The sequence below is a fragment of the Nanorana parkeri genome, unplaced genomic scaffold (assembly GCF_000935625.1).
Source record: "Nanorana parkeri isolate BGI_ZX_2015 unplaced genomic scaffold, ASM93562v1 scaffold31, whole genome shotgun sequence".
In the NCBI taxonomy this organism is placed as follows: domain Eukaryota; kingdom Metazoa; phylum Chordata; class Amphibia; order Anura; family Dicroglossidae; genus Nanorana; species Nanorana parkeri.
Window position 1 is genome coordinate 2364913 of NW_017306299.1, and position 19802 is coordinate 2384714.

Genomic DNA, 19802 nt, shown 5'->3' on the forward strand with positions numbered 1-19802 from the left:
ATTTTTCAATTCAACGGACAGGGGGAAAAAAAAAGGAGGCTTTAAATAGAATGCAGATAGCTGGCTCTGAAGGGCAATGGGGGTCTTGTGAAAGGCATTTTTTGTCGAGTGAATGTGGGACTTTATTGAAAGAACCGGATGCATTTATTTTTAGACCTGTCATAGTTTATCAGATTCATCCAGGAGGGCCTGAGAGAGCGAGAAGAGGGTTCTTTTATAGGAAAACAATGCAAGAGCCTGAATGGTCTTCAGAGCACAGATGACTGAATTCAGAAAATATGGTCTTGTGGCAGATTTAACCGACTGCTGCCTTTCAAAAAGCTAAATATGTGCCAAGCGTAATGAGACCTGCAACTAAATGCACTTCAACCTACAGACATGAGTTAACATTGCTCCCAGACCCACAATTTTGTTGTTACACATCTCCGCTGAGAATGACTGCACCTATCAAAAACGGTTTTAGTATGGTCATGCCTATAGCATGGCCACCAACACAAACCTGTGCAAATGGCAATGCAATGGCATGCGGTTTTAGGAGCTCACTTTAAAACCAGCAACACCGGTAGATTACCCAATCCATAAACCCAAATAAGTTTCTTTTTACTATTCAAATGTTGCTTAGTGAACAGGAAAGGGCTCCAAAGGACCTTTACCTATCACAATGGGAGGGGGTATCCAACTCATGCAGCCTCTAAGAGGACACATTTCATCAACCCACCCTTTCCATTTCATGAACATCCTACTTGAGAGCACCGGAGAGCTTCAACGCCAGGCTAACGTTTTAAGAGGAAAGACAACAGTGGAGTACCAAGCAGTCTTTTTTTTCTGGTGGGTTAGCAACATAAAGTAGGGGAAAGAGGGATTCGAATAAGCTAAAATTTGTAGATACCCCACTTTGTCGAGCAGCCCAAGTCAAGTTGGATCTTGAGCTGCATTAATCAGATTGATCAAAACTAGTGGCTACTTCACCAGAAAAATTAAGATCAGATATAGCATCATTTTAAAAATTGGTCTACGATTCCTATGTTGGAAAGTATCTATAGACTGTCGAGCAACACAGTACAGGATACAAATACATGACAACAATGCATTCCTGTACACTGATGAAAATTGCCATCGACACAGACAAGATTCCACTATTTAGCCAGTTACAGAGAGATACAACACTTATAGATGCCAACACAACTTGTCAGACTGGAGCCATGGTGCACAGTCAAGTCCACCAGATCACTTTGATTGACGAAGACTAATGGACATCAGATTCTAAGCAGTCTTTCCGGATACTTGTTGCTAGATAGCACAGATTAACATTCAGGTGGAGGGAGATGACTGGTTAGACTTATTCGTGCAGAAATAGCAGTTCCCATACTTGTTTCCTTGCTTCCATACGAGTTCCTTCTTCAGTTGTCTCAGCAACTAATTATTGGTGCTTCTAGACTTCAGAAACTCCAGATAATAATCTAATGAAAATAAAGCAAACACTTCTTCAAGGCTCCGTGCTTTTGATCACATGGAAGGCTTGATTCTTTCACAAGGAAAAAAAAAAATAAAAAAAGTCTCACAGGTGCATTTTTTGAATCTGTCAAGAAAATTCTTCCCTAACAAATTCCTAGTCGAGCCATGGATCGACCGTCTCTCTTCCAAACGACAAAGTATTTGTTATATCTCCAGCGGCAGAGTTACTGCTCTTTGTTCTCCTTCTGTGTCGAGTCGCAGCGGGATTCTTTCTCCTCCTCCACCAGGAATTCCTCTGGTGGCCATCTCAACTCCCCACTCTCTACATCTCCTTCTGTGGGTTCCACCACAATGGAGGGGAGTCTGTCCTTGAGTTTGCAGCAGCGCTCAAAGTCTGAAGGATCTGGGAAGATCTGAAAGAGAATACAAATACGTGAGCTCTAAGACCTCAATGTTCATCAGTAATTCGCAAAGTGTCCTTGCCAAGCCATGCATCAACACATCCGCAACATGCTGGGTTCATGATCTCCTAAAGCAAGTCAACTTATCAATCTGATCATCAAGTGACCCACTTTTGCCATCACAAAAGCTACAAAACTAGTACCATGAGGTCAAATTACACAACACTATCAAAAAGAATTGTCCAACATTTGTAAGGACTACAGTCCTAACAGTCAATGGACACATTTCTTGAAGGGTCTTTATGTTATCTGAATGTATAGCTAGCACTTATCTATATTAAATGATATGGGGCGGACATTGCTGGTCTGCTACTAAAAAAAAACAAAAACAAAAAAAACTTTACTTTTCTGGGTTAGCAGGAGGCCTTTGTGGTGCACACCAACATAGGTTTGCCTGCATCAGAGGCTCCTGTGCTGACAGTGAACCAAAGTCAACACAGCCACTTCAATGACAAGGCTGATGTGATGACCATCAATTAGCACCGGTTCCTTGTGGGCTGGAGATTGTGTATGTTTGAACTTAAAGCAAAATATAGGGGCCCCATGCACAAATCTTGGCTCAGTGATTAAATGTCACCAGTCTGGATGGCAAATCTAAAAAAAAAATCCCTGGAGCTACAAGCCAATGGGGCAAAAAAGTGTCCACCTGAGCCAAACCTGTTGCGCCTTTTCTGTCAGTGGAACCACATTTCCTGGTTCCTCAAAGTAAATCTTTGCTTTGACCATTTAGGATAAAAGCAAAAGGTTTTGTTTTAATCTCCTTTGCCCAATATTATATACTGGCTTTACTTCGCTCTTCCTTGCTTCATTTAGCACTATGAGCTCCTGCATACTTTCAGGTATGCAGGAGCATATTACAACACTGCGCCAATAAGCATGGCAACGTACATTCAGATTAGTTCCTTCATGATGGAAACAGTAGAGGGACAGCAGAAAGATCAAGTGGTCCATTGAGTCTGCTTTTTGTTTCTTCCTTTTTTAAATCTATTTGTCCAAATATAGATCTAGGCTTGTCCAAAACAGGTTTACATTTATATCTTTAAAAAATAAGTCAAGGCAACTGGACTTGCTGCATTTTTCATGAAGACGTTTCATGGGACATCAGAATGAATGAATTGAGAAAGCTGGTTGGCTGTCCATTTAAACATCTTCAGGAAAATACAGCAAGTCCAGTTGCCTTGACTTATTTTTTACAGATATGCCATGACCTGGATGAATGAAAACCTTCACAGACATGTTTACATTTACTGTTGACTGACTCACTACCTCTTCTGGAAGTCTATTCCAAGCATCAACTACTCTTTCCTAACAGATTCTAGGGCTGGCCCTGGTTGGCTTACATGGGAAATGTTTATGCCAACTCATTTCTGAAATCAGTTGGCAGGAGGCCTGTATGCCAGATATCAAAATGATCTTTCCTGCTTCAGAGGCTCCTGTTCTGACAAAGTACGGAACAAAGTCAACATGGCTACCTCAATATGGTTGATGTGATAACCATCAATTTAGCATTGGTTCCTAGTAGGCTGGAACTGAATCATTGTTCCTCTGCCAAAACTCAACCAAGTTTTCTAAACACATTTTTCTGAATTATCTGAAATCAAGGGCATGTCTCCTGAATAAATTATTTTTACACCATATACGGTCACTTATTCACAGTACCCATGAATCGCTATGCTGACAAAGTGATGGAAAGTGTTAGTCAGCAGGTTCGTGAAAGTCGCCGAGTAAAGGTCAGGTGAAGCAGCTGTTAAGGAAGTGGACTTAGCTACTCTATTTTCCGCAAACTCATGACTTTCAAGATCGCAAAACTGTGTAAAGAGGAAGGTGCTCAAAGCCCAGCAAAGAGCGGTTATATAGCACATGTGCTGGGAAGGACAGAAGTAGTTAAAGAGTGGCCAACTTTATGGCCCATTTCCCATGAAGTGTACCTGAACTCCGGGAGGAAAGATGCTGTAAACGAGGACAGGGAAAAAAGGCAGTCTACCGTCTTCTGAACGGTTACCAAATACTTTGCATATGCAAGTTCTTAAAGCATCTCCAGATATTTGGGAAAGTTGAGTATAGCTTAGTGATGCTTGATTGGGCTAAAATAACTAGAGAGCAAAATGGAGGAAGAATCCAGTTTACTATACACTAAGTGTATATCCGGGCAAAATAAAAAATGCTCAGAACATCTCTGCAATGCAAGCACATTGACCTATGCTGTATCCCTTTACAAAATGCTGCATACATATAGAAAAATACATATTGCTCTGCCAGAAATTCAGTGTGCTTAGTTCTAGGTATATGCCAAGCGCAACAGGAGCAGACTTCCCAGCAGCTGCCCTGAAAAACTTTTATAAACCTGGTGATGTCAAAAGGAATACTAAAAGCTGCTTCGTGCTACAGGAACAAGGTAGTCAAAAAATTGATACGGGGGGGCAGGATTAATGCCTGGGGATATGGGTAATGCCTGGAACAAGCTAAAGTGTATTGATACCACACTTTCAGTAAACTGGCCAAAGTTGGACATCTACCTAGATTAACCAGATTGCTCAAATGGAGTGGCTACTTCACCAGAAAAATGGAGATGATATAAAGTCATCTTAAAAAATTGGTATGTGATGCCTGTATTGGAAGGGATCTATAAACTCAGGGTACCCATTCAACTGCAGTAAAAAAAGAGGGGAGGTCTCTTTTCAAGATGTGGGTGTTTGTGTTTAACTGGAGATGCATACAAAGGTCTCCACAAATCGGCCCCACACTACAACGTCCTGCCAAAATACAACCCGAACTGTCCTTTGCACCTCCAAAGACCTTCTGCTCATTAGCTCCCTTGTCAACTCTTCCCATGCTTGCCTCCAGTAGTTCACTACAGACACTCCCATCCTCTGGAACGCCTCGCCCCCATCTCCTTGGCTATCTTCATCCCCATCCATGTTTAGGTGAACCATGAAAACTTGTCTTCAGGGAAGCCTATCCCACCTCTACCCAGCAACTGAACTATTACTTTCTACAATGCATTCCTCCAGTTACTTTTCGCATTCACATGCCCTTCCCTTTTAGATTGGAAGGTCTTTCAAGCAGGGTTCTCCTAACCCTCATCTTAAAAATTGTATTATGACCGTGCTGTCTCCCTTTAGATTGTAAGCTAAAAGTTTTTCAAGAGCCTGCATGGTCATAAGGGAACAGGAACGACAATACCACCAGAAATGGATTGAATTGCGTCAGTTTAGGCTTTACATAAATTGTCAATCCTTTGAACTACTGTTCATTGTGTCATAAAACCAATGTTTTTTTACTAGAATCCCAGAATATAAAACTTTTTTTTAGCTTTAACCTAAGGATTATCACACAAAACCCAATTAAAAACCATCAATTGAGCAATAACTTACAGGTGAACACATGAGGCCAGTTAATAGCATTTGTGGGACTGAATTTGTATTTACTGTGCTTTAAGAGTATAAGGTTCGTTTTTCATGCACAATGGACATTGTAGTCTTCTATAAACCTTGCTTTCCTCTTAAGGGATTAGAACATGTCAACATGTTGCTCAATGGGAGAGACGCGATGAAAGATTGGCTTAGCCAAACACTAAACTCATTTTTGTGCTGGGGGCAGGAATGCAAACACGACTGTTTTATAAAAGAGGATCAGTGGCTCAGACATTTGAATTGGTGCCTTCCAACAATGGGTCCTGTGTACAATTGCCAGAAGGGCTGCTATCTACTGGCCACACATAGTGCCCACACAACGCCCCATGTTGGTACTGTACAGCGATGAGCTATACTGAATACCATGCACACATGTATAGCCAAAGCATTTTATAAAAGATAAGGTTTAAAAACCCCTATAAGTTTATTTTTGCGGTTTGCCATGTGGGCTCTTCAACTTGAGAGCCAAAGGTAAGTCAAAACTGATGTCTACCAGTTACATGATGCTGCCGAGTACGCATAACCGAGCTCTACAGCCATTAAAATGAAATATAGGGTAATATATAAATATAGGGTAATGCTTTTCCCCATAGTTCTCCTTAGGGTAACGGGAGGACACAAACTAGCGTCCTCCCGTCACCCTAGGCTCAGTATAGGCGAGAAGTATACCTGCTGCTTGCGGTATATTGAGACACCGCAGCTGACGCGGATCCCGTCAAGCCCGTCAGTAATTTTTTCGTGTCTAAAATTTAGGAAGATTTCTCTCAACTTCCTGTAGCTGTTTGTTTCTTTAACAGGAAGTAAAAAGGTAATACCTACACAAGGGAATTCTATTCTTAATAGTGGTCCCCATAGGTGACTCCATTGGAAGACTTCCCCTCGTTTTGGTGATCAAACATTTTATATTTCCCATCACATTCTGTCCGTTACACTGGCCCCCAGGACAAATAGAGGGTAAATCTGCCTTGCTAACCTTAATTGCGAAGGGTTCTAATCCATCTCCAAAATGTTTTGGCTATAGATACAACTTTTAATAAGGAAGCACAAAAAATTCAGCTCACCAGTCCTTAGATGTGGTTGCTGCATTTTTTCTGTATTTCAACTGGTAAGCCTGCCATTAACACTTCCTGTCCTTGGGTGGCAACACTCATTGTACTGAATCTATTGAGTCAGTGTTACCCAAGGACTGATCCGTACACACCCCTCAAATCGATGGGTGTGGTTAGCACTTCTGCCTTACAGCACTGAGGATCCCCAGGTGAAATCCCAGCGAGCTCACCATCTGCAATGCATGTTCTCCCGTGGTTGTGGGTTTCCTCCGGGTACTCAGCTTTCCTCCCACACGCCAAAGACATGCTGGAAAGTTAATTGGCTCCTGCCTAAATTAGCCCTGTGTGCATGTGAGATAGGGACCTTAGATTGCAAGCTTGTGGAGGGCAGAGACAAATGTAAATGTGCAACTATGTAAAGCGCTACGTAAATTATCAGCACTATATAAATAAACATGGGGAATGTGTTCTGAAGTCTTAGCGACAGCTGGAAACGATGGACCATATAGGTCTAAGACCTCACACCAAATGCTTCCACTGTTGTAACAGACCAGAAGGGAGTAAATAAATTTGCTAGTGTTCACATATTTATCATTTGCGTACTTTTGCAGTTGCGAATGGTTCTTTTTAGGCCATTTGTCTATTAGTAATTTGTAAAAACCATTTATAAAAAAAGGCCCTTTTCCTGGCAGGCAGCACCTTCACACTGAAACCCCATTTATCAGTGCTTTGAGGTTTTGCAGGAGGTCATGATGCATGCAAACAATTCAGATTAAAGTGATTTAAAAAACAGTTGAAAAAAAAAAAAAGCAGCTGCCGAAGTGAGCGTTCGCTGGATTCTTCGATACCGGCTGGCCTCGGATCCTGCACGCACAACTGAGCCTCTCATTAACACGAGCAATGGATGGAAAGACAGCAATTATAAACACAAGAGCTTCGTCACTTCTAGAAAATCTAACTGCACCGTGAGACTGGCGGCTGCTGGTTATAGAGGTTCTTTGCAGAAGCGAATACTGCATCCTCAAGATAACCTGCCATACATTCAGTGAAGCCAACAACTTATTGACAGACAGAAGAATTCATGAAGCCAGTGAAAACTAGAGATCATTGGGTGTGATTAGATAAAAACTGGAATCGCCACACTGTTTTCACTTCAAGTTTTCACTTTCATTCACTAAAGAAAATGAACCAAAAGCATTTTCTTGTTCAGAAGTGATTCATAATGCAGAAGTCTGTTAGGGGCTTCCTGTTTCTCTAGTTCCGTTACCGTAATGCTTTGCCTTACTGAATAAGTGAGTCAGAATTTCCTCTGAAAGCCACCGAGTAGCAGTAAACATATTCAACGTATTAAAATAATTTCCAGGGACAAGGACGCAGCATCTCATGTGATGGGCTTAGCCCAGCTTAGTAGCAGAGGATCACCGAGCTATATACAGTAATGTCGTGCGAGCCGAATTTAAACATGATTGCATAGGGCTACGGACTCCTCCCATCCCCTGCACTCAGGCCAGGTAATTCGCTGCTCAGGTCAATGGTGAGGGGAAGGAGAGAATCACATGCACCCCAAAGTCCCTTTATACATGAAACCAACAATCTCTTCCTCATATGGTTGGAACCCCCAACTATCAAAGGGGTTTTCCTGTCTTATTGGGCTGGAACCCCCTATTTCTCAAAATCTCTTCCCAAGGTCAAATCAAGGTGGAACTCCCAACTATCCAAGATTTATTCCCATGATGATATCGGTCTGGAACTCCCAACCAGCCAAGATTTCTTCCTAAGGTCATATCAGCTGGAACTCTCAACTAAGATCTACGATCTAAGATCTCTTCCTGTAGCCATATTGGGCTTGAACCCCCAATTATGCAAGATCTCTTCCCAAGGTCATATTGTAGTGGAACCCCCAACTATCGGAGATCTTCTATAGTCATATTAGGCTTGAACCGTTAATTATCGAAGATCTCTTCCTATAGCGATATTGGGCTGGAAATACCAACTATCCAAGATCATTTTGCTCTGGAACCCCCAACTATCAAAGTTCTATCATCACTATTACCTTCATAACCTAGGAGGGCATTCTGATTCAATAGTTAAATCAGATATCAACCTCATATGCCTGTAAAGTGTGACAAGTGGTCAGTAATGAATACCAGGTATACATTCGAGGATGACAACATTTTCCAGGCACACATTTTGAAAACCTAACACAATCCCTTGAAAACCTAACACAATCCCTTTAAATAAGTAGCAGATGGAAATGACGAGGCACACAATTATCGCATTATGAAGGCCTAGGCCCATAGGTGAGGCCTGTTTTCCATAACAACCAGACTTTGCCTTCCCAGATTCAAACTGAGCACAGGAGTATTAAAGAATATTTTTAGCCCACAGGCCAATATGTACAGGGCCACTTGTTGCCCATAGCAATCAGACTCTCCCTCTCAGGATTCCAACAAGTATAGGGGAATAGAGAGGGAATTTTACAGTGCCTCTGAAGCCTATGCCCATACAGCAGGGGTAGCAAACCTCCGGCCCTCCAGCTGTGGTGGAACTACAAATCCCATGAGGCATTGCAAGATTCTCAAAGCCACAGACATGACTCACAAAGAGATGCATCATGGGATTTGTAGTTTCACCACAGCTGGAGGTTTGCTACCCCTGCCATACGGAGATGCTCGTTTTCCCAGAATTCCAGTTAAAAGGAGGTATTACTCTGCCAACAAGGCCTAAGTCCACAGATGTGCCTTCTAATGTTGGTCATAGCAAACTCTCCCTTTTGGGATTCCAAGTATGGAAGTATTAAAGGGAATATTACGGACGCCTTGGTCCACAGACCAGCCTGACCATAGAGATTGTTGTTAGTTTCATGCTTTTTGAACCTATCCTTTGCCCATTCAGTTCTAATCTTCCCCCTCTGCCACTCACTGTCCCTATGCTCCCCTCCAACTGGAACAAGCCAACTGGTAAACCCACAGCAACCATACTCCTCAAATGAGCATTAGAGGAAGTATCCAGGTGCTCTAGGCGACAATGGCTTCTGACCTCTGAACAGGTTGGCTTTTACGTGGATTCTTTTATAAGATTAGAGAAAAAGAAAAAGTTGTAACCACCATGTCCTCATCTCCAGGAAAATGGCAGCCAGGTCCCGATTGGCTGCATTGTACACCACCTTCACCTTTTTCACAGATCAGTGCTTGCTGCCAGCATCTGCGTGTGTTTTATTTACAGATAAACCTGCTGTTTTACCAGCTTAGTCACAGCCTGCTGAGCTGCTCTGGCTTATAGCGCTATAAAGTACATTACATTGCGCACAAGCACTGCCAAATGTCATTACGTGAATGGTTTAGTCAGCCGTTCCAAATTTAGCATCTGTATAACAGCAACACAACGTATGGAATTTTACTGCTCAGTTACAGAAGAATACACATCTATTATCTCAAGAGGAGTAAAAAAAAACCAAAGCTCTCTGCAATTGTGTACAAAAGCATTAAAATATAAAAGGCCAACTTGCCTCATCTACGTGTCACCTTTAAAAAAATGGATTTAAAAGGAGCACGCTAGATAAACATGAAAATGCTGCCTTTAGAATCAGCGACAAGCAATGTTGTGTTCTGCCATTTACCTTTTGCAAAGGAGTGGCTTAGTGGTTAAAACGTCTGCTTGAAGCACTGTGTTCCCTGGTTCAAATCCTGGTCAGTACACTATCTGCATGGAGTTTTCATGTTCTCCCTGTGCTTGTGTGGGTTTCATCCCAACTCCAAAGACATGCTGGTAGGCTGATTGGCTCAATGTCTAAATTGGCCCTGTATGTATGCGAGATAGGGACCTTAGATTGTCAGCTCCTTGAGGGCAGGGAGTGATGCGCATTATATAAAGCGCAATGTCCATTGTCAGCACTATATAAATACCTGTAATAAAGCATGCAGAGTACGTGCAGCTGGGTAAATGGCTGACATGTTGCTTTGGTAAAGCACAGGTTCACTTTAGAAGGCCACTAAACACTACATGCATTGGGGGTTAGGTTATAGCACCCATACACTTGCAGATGTCCTGCAGCAAAGGCTCGGTTCACAGAGCAATCACAGGTTGTCACTTTGCAGTTTAACCTTTTGCTCTGCAGTTTCCATTTGGACTGGCCAGGTCCTTTGAGTCACCCAAATAAAACAGCCAGCGAGGCTCCGAATAAAGGAGGGTTCTTGAACTTTGGGCAGAAATTTTACCAACCCTTACAGTGCGTCTCTGAAGGTTCTCATTCATCCAGGTCATGGTATATATGTAGAAAATAAATCAAATCAACTGGACTTGCTGTAATTTTCTTGAAGATGTTTCGTTTGCCATCTGACTAGCTTGTTCAATTCAGACTGGATTAAGAAAGCTAGTCTGATGACCAGCGAAACTTTTAGAAAAAAAAAACAAGTCAGTTTTAATTCATCTTTTACACCCTGGCTGGTCAGACTAGCTTTCTTAATCCATTCTGAATGGATTGCTCATTTCTGCCTAGGGTAAAAAAAGTTATTACCCAATCCTCTGAGTCAGCCAGCTTAGACCGGTCCCTGGAGCATCTGTCCTCATCTGCTGCAGTGGTCTAGGAATCCGAGTCATCACGTCCAATAGAGTATAGGATGTGACGATGCAGACGGGCATACCATCACTGCAGTGGAGAAGAAGAAGCAGGAGGGAGTGCTGCCAGAGGACCAGGCGAGTATATTTATGAACTTAGACAAAAACGAGCAGGTAACCCTTGCAGTGCAGGAGTCACCCCACTGAACAGGTTAACATTTCTGCCCGAAGATCTGAAAAAAAAAAAAAAAAAAGCAATCGTTCCATCTACACAAGCTGCACAAGGGAAAACGCCTGAAATGTGTTCCACCATCACGTACCTGATAGGAATCTTTGCGGGGACTTAGGCCAATCTCATCCATGGGCTGAGTATTCATTATTACCTCAGTCATTTCAGCTGATCGAAGGTAATCAGTGCTGCAAGGGAAAAAAAAAAAAAAAAATTTTTTTGTCCAGTTTTATAGTTTTTCCAACATTTGTTCAATAAAAAGCAGTTACACAAAAATAATCCTCTAAATTGATCCAGTCTTGAGAAGGTGTTGTGCCAAATTCAGTATTTCATGCCATCACTCACTGTAGCCGAACCCACTATCCCCTCACCTTTCCCAGTGTTAGGTTTTCTGCAGGCGTGCAGAGCATGGCAGGATCGGATCGCTCTGGATAGTTTAGGCCGGGGAAACTGATGAGGCAATAGGCCGGTACTGCTGATTTCTAATTAACTAGAGGTGGTGAGCAGATTCAAGGTGTTCTCTAACCTCGTTGGGGGAAAAAGTAAATCTAAGCCGGTGGGGTAACTATAGCCATAGCAGCTGCTATGGGGTCTGGGGGTACAGTACTGTGTTATTAAGGGTTGGAGTGGTTGCAGTTGACGGCAAACACTAATCCCCTGTAAAGTCTACAGTTTAGAGGAAGTCAGATGAACAAGGAGTCAATAGGATTTGGCATCATAATTTACAGCTCAGAGAGGTCAAAATGGCCCCCATCGCATTTTTGCTATTGTGCCCTGTGATCTGTAGTTACGGCCCTGCTAACAGCATACCTCACTTTTTTCCCTTGTTGTCCCCTTTCTTTGGGGACTCATTTCTGAAAACTAATTTTTGAAAAACTGTCCTGCATGTGTGGCTTTTGGAGTGGCCATGCTGCCTTACAGGATCCGCTGGAGTCCCAGCACCCCTACATGTGTTCCTGGGGAGGACCACACCTAACCGCCCCAATGTTCCATCGGGCTTTTGGGGTGTCTACCCCCATTTTTGGTCCAAGCCATATTGATACACTCCCAAAACTGATTAACTCAACTGATCGATTACAGGGAAATCCATTCCCTCTGTCACAACCGTTAAGAGTATCAAAGTTACGGCAAAGGCTAGGCCCCTTTCACACAGGCAGTGCGACCGGGTCAGTTTTCCCGGCAGACCCCATCAGATGCCCAAGAAAATGAAATATGGAGCAAGCCGTGCCATCGGATATATGATGTTACACGCATCCTGAGTTTCTGTTTCAAAAATCACCCAACACCAGAGTGCAGGGGAAATGTTATTTTTGTCACTGGTCGGCAGTCTGACTATTGTGAGAACTTAGTTTATTCCGGAGGATGGCCGACTTCTCTTTGTTGACCACAAATCTAAAGAATACATTATATCCCTTTGGGGGCCGTAGGGCAGCACTTGAAGACAATACACACTAGCGCCCGTACGTGCGCATTTATGAGTTTTAAAAGGATTTTCAAAGCATTTCATGAACATTTTTCAAGCTTTTTGAAGCGTAGTTTATTTCATTTACTGCTTCCTCTGGTTATGGTAGATTCAAGTGTTGACAAGGCACGCAAGCATTAAAAGAGCAAAATATGCTTCGATATATTCGGAAAACTGGATGTGGATTATAAAAATGCCCCAAACGCTGTAATATGAACAGTCCCATCTGTAGACAAAGTTATTGCTTATGTCCAAGAATTCTGACAGCAATTTGAAATGCTTTGATACAGACAACAGGTCATAGGAAAGGTAGAGGGCACAATCGGTCATTTGATATGAGCAAGCCAAAGGACTAACTGGAAATTTTCACTCGCTGTCTACAGACGACGTCTGAGTGTACCGTGATAGGATCATGGACTGGAGATTTAGAAAACATCACAAAACATCACAAGAGACTCCATGTAGATACAAAGGCAAAAATGAATGCAGCTATTTATAAGGGAAAGATGTATATGCACCGGAATTTGATTTGATCAGCTTATTGCCACGCCGGCACGGCAGAGCTCAGACTAGGAGGTAAAGGCAGCATTAGGAGCACATCAGTTCTGCTGTAGGGCTCATGTGCCAACAAGGGTCATGCTGATAGGAGAAAGTAGAGTGACAGATGAGCTCAGTCTGCTACTTCACCTTTCACTGTACAATCAGACTGGGAGAGGGAGGAGACCAATCCTTTGCCAGTAAAACAGGTCCCATCTTTGCAATTTATCTGTGTATTTAGCTTTTAGCCTGGAGTTTGCTGTTTATGTGCACAAATGATTAGAACTTGAACATTCAGATAAGACCATGTCTGGTTCTTCTAGCCAACACAATTACATGAGAGTTTTAAGTCCAACAGGTTGCCCATATTCTGTACATGCATTTATGAAAATTACCCAATTTGTCCTCAAAGTGGGTAAATATCTTATTTAGCAGTTGCAATGATTCTCTGTCTATCCTAGGAGGCATCATTATGGCTGGAGGTGCCAAAGGCCACTCTGATGCTACCACCTACCGCCAAACGAGATGGTGATGGTCACCATGAATGTTGGAGATCTCCAAAGCCAGAATCGGTGGTGTAAGGGCACTACAACTGAACAGATGTCTCACCAACAGCAACGGGAGGGGGGCAACATATCTTCCTAATGGAACCTCAGCAAATATCGGACAACCCTCAGAAATCAGCCTAAGGTGCACCTTCTTAGGACACTAATCAGTGACAATTAACAGAACAAGTTGGAATATGTATGGTACAAAAGGCCACACTGATGCTACCACCTTCAGATGACCATCTCAAATGCGTGATCTCAAAAAATGCTTGAATTTGGGGCATCAAACCAGTTGGCATTGCAACACGGTGGTTGTAGGTTGTTACCCCAGGAGCAAGGCAGCCAATGCTCCTTAAAAATTACAGCTGATGCCCAACTTTGAAGGTTGTCTAATTGTTGTCAATGGAGCTGGCTCCTAAAAAAATATCCTTCTGGCTCCTTGAATGGACAGGCTGGCTCCTGAATTCCATATTAATTTGTCCATTGTCATGTAAATGGTCTTTATATTCTAAAGTGCTGCAAAACTACTGTCCTAGAAAATAAAAGTGGGACTTAAACATGGCAGAGTGGCTTATCCTTCGAGCAGAGTCGTCCGGCATTAAAACCGCTGTGCAAAGCACATTCCAAGGTGCACCAACTTTATTTACTGCAGGAATCTGTACACAAGCTCATACACCTTGAGCAAACAGGCCTTCAATCTCCTGGGTATGACAGGTCACAAAGGAGGCTGAAGATCTCAAAAGAAAAAAAAAAACAATTCAACAAAGGCTTGCCGCTTGCCTTAAGCAGCGAGTGGAAACTATGCAACTCCATTATCAGACACCTTATCAGGACTGTCACCAAACAGCACAAACAACCATCCATTCAAATGACACTATTGTGTTAAATGACAGGAGAATGGAGACCATCAATCAATATATATTTTAAGCCCATTTTATTTTACATGACCAGGATCAACCAACACCACGTTTTACCATGTTAACTAGATGTACAAAGAGAAGTAGTTGAATATGCAACTTGTCTTTCCACTTGTATGCCTTTTGTGCCGTGTCCGACTACATCAAAAGAGGGACCTTCGTAATGGTCTCAAGTCATTTATATGTAATGGCATGTTGATGTTAGTAATGCACGTTTTTGGGTTTTCCACTGCAATGAACTCTGCAAAATTATGAGCAAGCTACTGGGATATTATACCGTTTCTTCTAAAACCAGTCCAGTTGTATCTATGATATTGGGTATGAGCAGTGGACATTGGACAAGCTTCTATACATACAGTTCAGAAGGTACTAGAACATTTACTGTTGGTTGCAAACTGTTTCTAGATGCGACATACGGGTACAACATACGTCCTGCGCATTGGCTGATGTTTCAGCTGGTTCACCATTAACAGATCCTTACAAAACATTCACATTTGTCTGACCCCAAAAGTAGCTCTGAGGAAGGGAGAATCTCCCCTGAAACACATCAGCTTCTGGTCGCCTTTTCATATATGTTTGCCATTAATTGTTCACCGAAATGCGAGTAGTTTTAGGTCAAATTTGCACTCCATTTTCTATTAAATGTTTTTTACACTAGGAGTGGGCGCCGTCCTCTTTTCTTGTTCCAAAAGAGCTTACAATCTAATATGCCCCTCACAGTGACAATCACAACTAAGTCCCCATTCACACTTAAGCATGAGCAGTTTGATACGACAGGTTTTTTTGCTTTAGATATTGGACCGCTAGTTATTAGAAAAAGCATCTTACCTGCACTCTTCAGGCATTTTTTAGCCACTCCCATTGAAATCTATGGAACCAAAAATACACAATTCTCCCTGCAAAAGGCTCATGCAAACTTGGAGCTACAAGCGACAATGCTCAGGTGTGAACGGGCACCATTGAAAATAAAGAGATTCTTCATGTAGAACGTTGTTGCAGTTCAGGAAACGTGCAACAAAACGCTTATGTGTGAAAGCGGGCTAAGAATCATTTTTGTGGAAGCCGATTACTCTTCCAGAATGTTTTTGGACTGTGTAAAGGTAAGGTCCACCAATGAGGAATTTAAGATTCTATTCCCAATGTGTTCTTGGTGAGAACAGAGCAGGACCACAGCACTACAAGAGAAGACCGCTATGCACCTCGCTCCCATACTCTTCACCTTCCTACCAGTTTTTCAAAAACTTTTGCAATTAGAATGAGCATTTCAGATTATTTTTAGCTGTATCCTCTTGAGAGCTATATAGCATGCAAGTATCTGCTTGTGACCATGAGGTTTACATCCAAATGAAGCTTTTTTTGAGATACAATTATTTCAAAGTAATTCAACTGCATTGCGTGCTCATGTTTGGTCTAAAGCTCACCATTAATGGAGTCCTGAAGGTGCAATGCAGCACCTATTTAAATAGCACCAACATCTTGAGCACTTTCACAAATACATCACTCCCTAGCTTCAAAGGAACCAATAATCCAATGTCCACAACACAGTGCTAAAACACCCCTTAGAACAGGGCAGGAGGCGCCTTAAAAACTGCAGCTGGTGCCTAACTTTTGAGGCACACTAGTTGTCGTCAACTAGGCTGGCACCTGGAATAGACAGATTGTCTCCTGAATTCCATATTAATTGGTCTACCACTGCCTTAGAGCCAGTTTGTTTGGAGGGCCCGGTGTACATTTTCAATTGCCAAAGAAACTGAAGCACCTGGAGGAAGCACAAATTCAGGGAGAATATGCAAAATCCATAAGACTGTAATCCAGGTGAGAATTGCACCAAGGTGGCTTCAGGGGTACAAACTCTAACCACTTGGCCACCATTTTTCCTAAGGCATTTCCCGATGTGCTAGCCGCCTCTAAATCTCAACTACCATTCTGGTGAATGAGGAAAAGAGGAAGCCTTAAAATGTTAATCCAAATTAAAGATCACAGTGCTTTAATTTCTGGTTTGTTGATTCAAACATATGTAAAAACAACATTGAAAGGTTTTCCTTTCTGGTGGAGCAGTAGAGACATTTAATAAGGATCAGTGTTGAGTTAGGTTATAGGCGATTTTTCAGGAAAAAATATTCAGGAACACAAGATGATCATTGTTTAGGTTAATATCCTTTATTCCTGGTACCCATACAAGCACCAATGTCAACATCCTCAGAGTATGCCCCTATTACATTTCCCCATAATACCTAAAAATCAGCCTACGACCAACCAGATCCAAACCCTACCATCTTGTAGAGCCATATCCCCATCAAAGCACACCCCAAGGGCCGACTGTTGCTCTACGAGCCCAAACCAGTTCAAGACCAAGGAACCTGAATTTATTAGGATTGGCCAAAGTCACTCAATTCCCCGCATGAAGAGCTGCAATAATACTTTAAGACGCAACCTTTGATAACGGATTATCTATACAAGCATTAAACTGTTCTCCCACAGCAACAATAATATGTTAATACTGCAGCACACGGCAACAAATACTATTTGTAAATCTGATCATTGCACGTCTGTTTAGGACATTTTGTTCCGAAGCAGCACTTTAATGATTTCAACCTAGCGCAGGTTAATAGGGCAGCTTCACTTCCAAGTTTGTTTCCTGGAATATTTGAGCCATTACCAGAAAGCACCAGCACAGGAGGCAAGCGCTCAATGAAAGGAAGGCAAAAGTGATTCATCAATACAGTTTGTGAATGAGAAAATTGGCTGGGGCTTCAATTGCCATTCAAGCTATAGCAAGGCCAGCTCTAGCAGAAAGCATGACATCATCCGCCCAGAGCCAATGCAGAGCCGCTGGAACCCATCTTCACCGCCTCATCCTAATGCAGAATCCCATTGACAGGACACACGCTAGCCCTGCAATGAAGCTCAACATGCTAGGTTAAAATAACAGGAGGAGCCAAGAAGATCAGGCAAGATCCTATACACTGTCACCTTGCCTGTGAGAATACACACACTATTATTATTATTATTATTATTATTCCTATTGGAAGATAAAATTCCTTACCCTGGTGGTGCTAATTGAGCCTTCTCTCTAAATAGTTCTTTCCTACCAGCAAGAATTTTGTTCTTCGCTGCATAGGGAATGGAAAATAATTTACTCAAGGCACCTACTCATAAGAAGCTCCTTGCAATGGAAGGGTTAAATCTGATTAATGCCATCTATGAGGTATAAAAAAAAGTGTACACGAAACTCCTAAGATGCTCATGGCAATGGACAAGATGAAATGTAAGGGTTAAATCTTAGATTCTATATATGGGACGTATATAAGACAGGGAGACATAAGAGTTAACAGCAAGAAGGTATCCAAAGTCACTTTTTTCCCTAGAGGGAAATGCTCACTCGGCAGGCTGGCACATGGACAGTGCCTGGCATGTGAAGGGCACCTTGGCTTTATTCCCAATTGCTATACCTGACACCTAGTCCCATCTGCAGGCTGACAAGGAGGAAGATACATGTCTGCGCTGGCTTCCTTGGCTTGGGGGGGAATTGTTACAAAACTTTGCAGAGAAAAGGAAACAATATGTGCATACAAAACATATACAAAATATCCTGCGGTCTCATAGAAGATTTAGCTCAAGCTGGTTTCCTTTGTCCAGCTTGCATCCTCCCTAGCACAGGATGAGAAGGGGCTGATCCCCCCTCCTCCTTTTTCCTTGAAGTACATAAGAACTTACCAGGGAATAGGGTAGAAAACAGACATGAAGTCCTTAAAGGCTGGGGGAAAAGTCCTACTTAAAGGGGATGATCACAAAGACGTTCTGCTCAGAGGGATGTCGGTGAGACAAAAGCCAGGTCACTGCAGTCCGATGCCCAATTTCACAACAGCCTGAGCACGTTTGCTTTCTCGGAGCACTGGAGCGCTCTGCAATCGCCCGAGCCGGCGGCTGCGGCTTTTATAACATAGGGGGCGTGGCCGGGGACCAGCTCAGCCTGGCCGTGCTGACGTCACCCAAAGCATGAATGGTCTGGGCTCGCTGCTCATCCCTTGGATACAATCAGCTTTGGAGCACATTCATGCTCAGTCATCCCAGCCAGCCAATCAGGGCTCACATCAACAATTACCTGCTGCTGCTGCTTCTTCTCCTGCTTCTTCTGGTGCTGCAGGCTGGGCGGCTGGAGGCTTTTGTTTCTATTATTATTTTTTTTCCTTTTCCTCCAGATTTTTTTACCCTTTAGGTAGAAATCTTCTTTGTTCAGCAATGTCTTTTTAAAGTCACCAGCACTCTTTTGTCTTCCCCTGCACCTCGGTGACACGCAGGGGCTAAATTTAGCGCTGCGACGGCGGCGTGCACACCCAGGTTGACAAAGCAAAAGCCGGTTGTCATTCTTTTTTTTTTCTTATTTTTTTTATGCTACAGAAAGAAAAACAATGAATTGCGCGCAAGCTGGTGCGGCAGATTCCAGAAATACCTGGGGGGACGCAGGCATATCTCGCTGTCGTATAGCAAGCCCTGCGCCGGTGCGGAGTAAGGGTTTGGAATGGGCTGCGGCGGCGTTGTTGGGCTACTTGGTTAAGGGAAATTCTGCTTTTGCACTTTTTTGTTGTTGGGGAAATCTACTTTACAGCAGGGCCGCCATCAGGGGGGTACGGCCAATACTCTTGTAAGGGGCCTGGGCAAAAAAAAAATAAGGTATATAAGGTATATAAAAAACAAATGCTTTCCGTTGTACACTCTGTAAGAGCACCCCGCATTACATACAGCCTAGTGGATTAGTGGTTAGCACTCCTGCCTTACAGCACTAGGGTTCCCCAGTTCAAATCCTGGTCAGGGCATTATCTGCAAGGAGTTTGCATGTTCTCCCTGTGCATGCATTTCCTCCCACACTCCAAAGACATGCTGGAACGTTATTTGTCTCCTCTCCAAATTGGCCCTGTATGCATGTGCAATAAGGGACCTTGTAAGCTCCTTGAGGGCAGGGGTGTAGTATGTAAATTGTTGGTGCTAAACTATATAAATACAGCCCAATACAATGCTGAAAGGTTATTTGGGTCCTCTATAAATTGGCCCTGTATGCATGTGTGATAGGGACCTTGTAACCTACTTGAGGGCAGGGGTGCAGTATGTAAATTGTTGGTGCTACACTATATAAATACAGCCCAATACAGTCAATTGCATTCCCATAGTGAAAT

At 42.8% G+C, this 19802-nt stretch overlaps 1 protein-coding gene across 1 annotated transcript; it reads right to left on the reverse strand.

Moving 5' to 3' along the window:
• Window positions 1-1571: 1571 nt before the first annotated feature.
• LBH (limb bud and heart development) lies at window positions 1572-18371 on the reverse strand. Its single transcript, XM_018568406.1, has 3 exons — window positions 18346-18371; window positions 11256-11352; window positions 1572-1868 (listed from the first exon to the last, which is right to left on the reverse strand). Exons 1-3 carry the CDS (start codon window positions 18369-18371, stop codon window positions 1680-1682), a joined length of 312 nt encoding a protein of 103 aa, XP_018423908.1. The 3' UTR covers window positions 1572-1679.
• Window positions 18372-19802: the final 1431 nt, after the last annotated feature.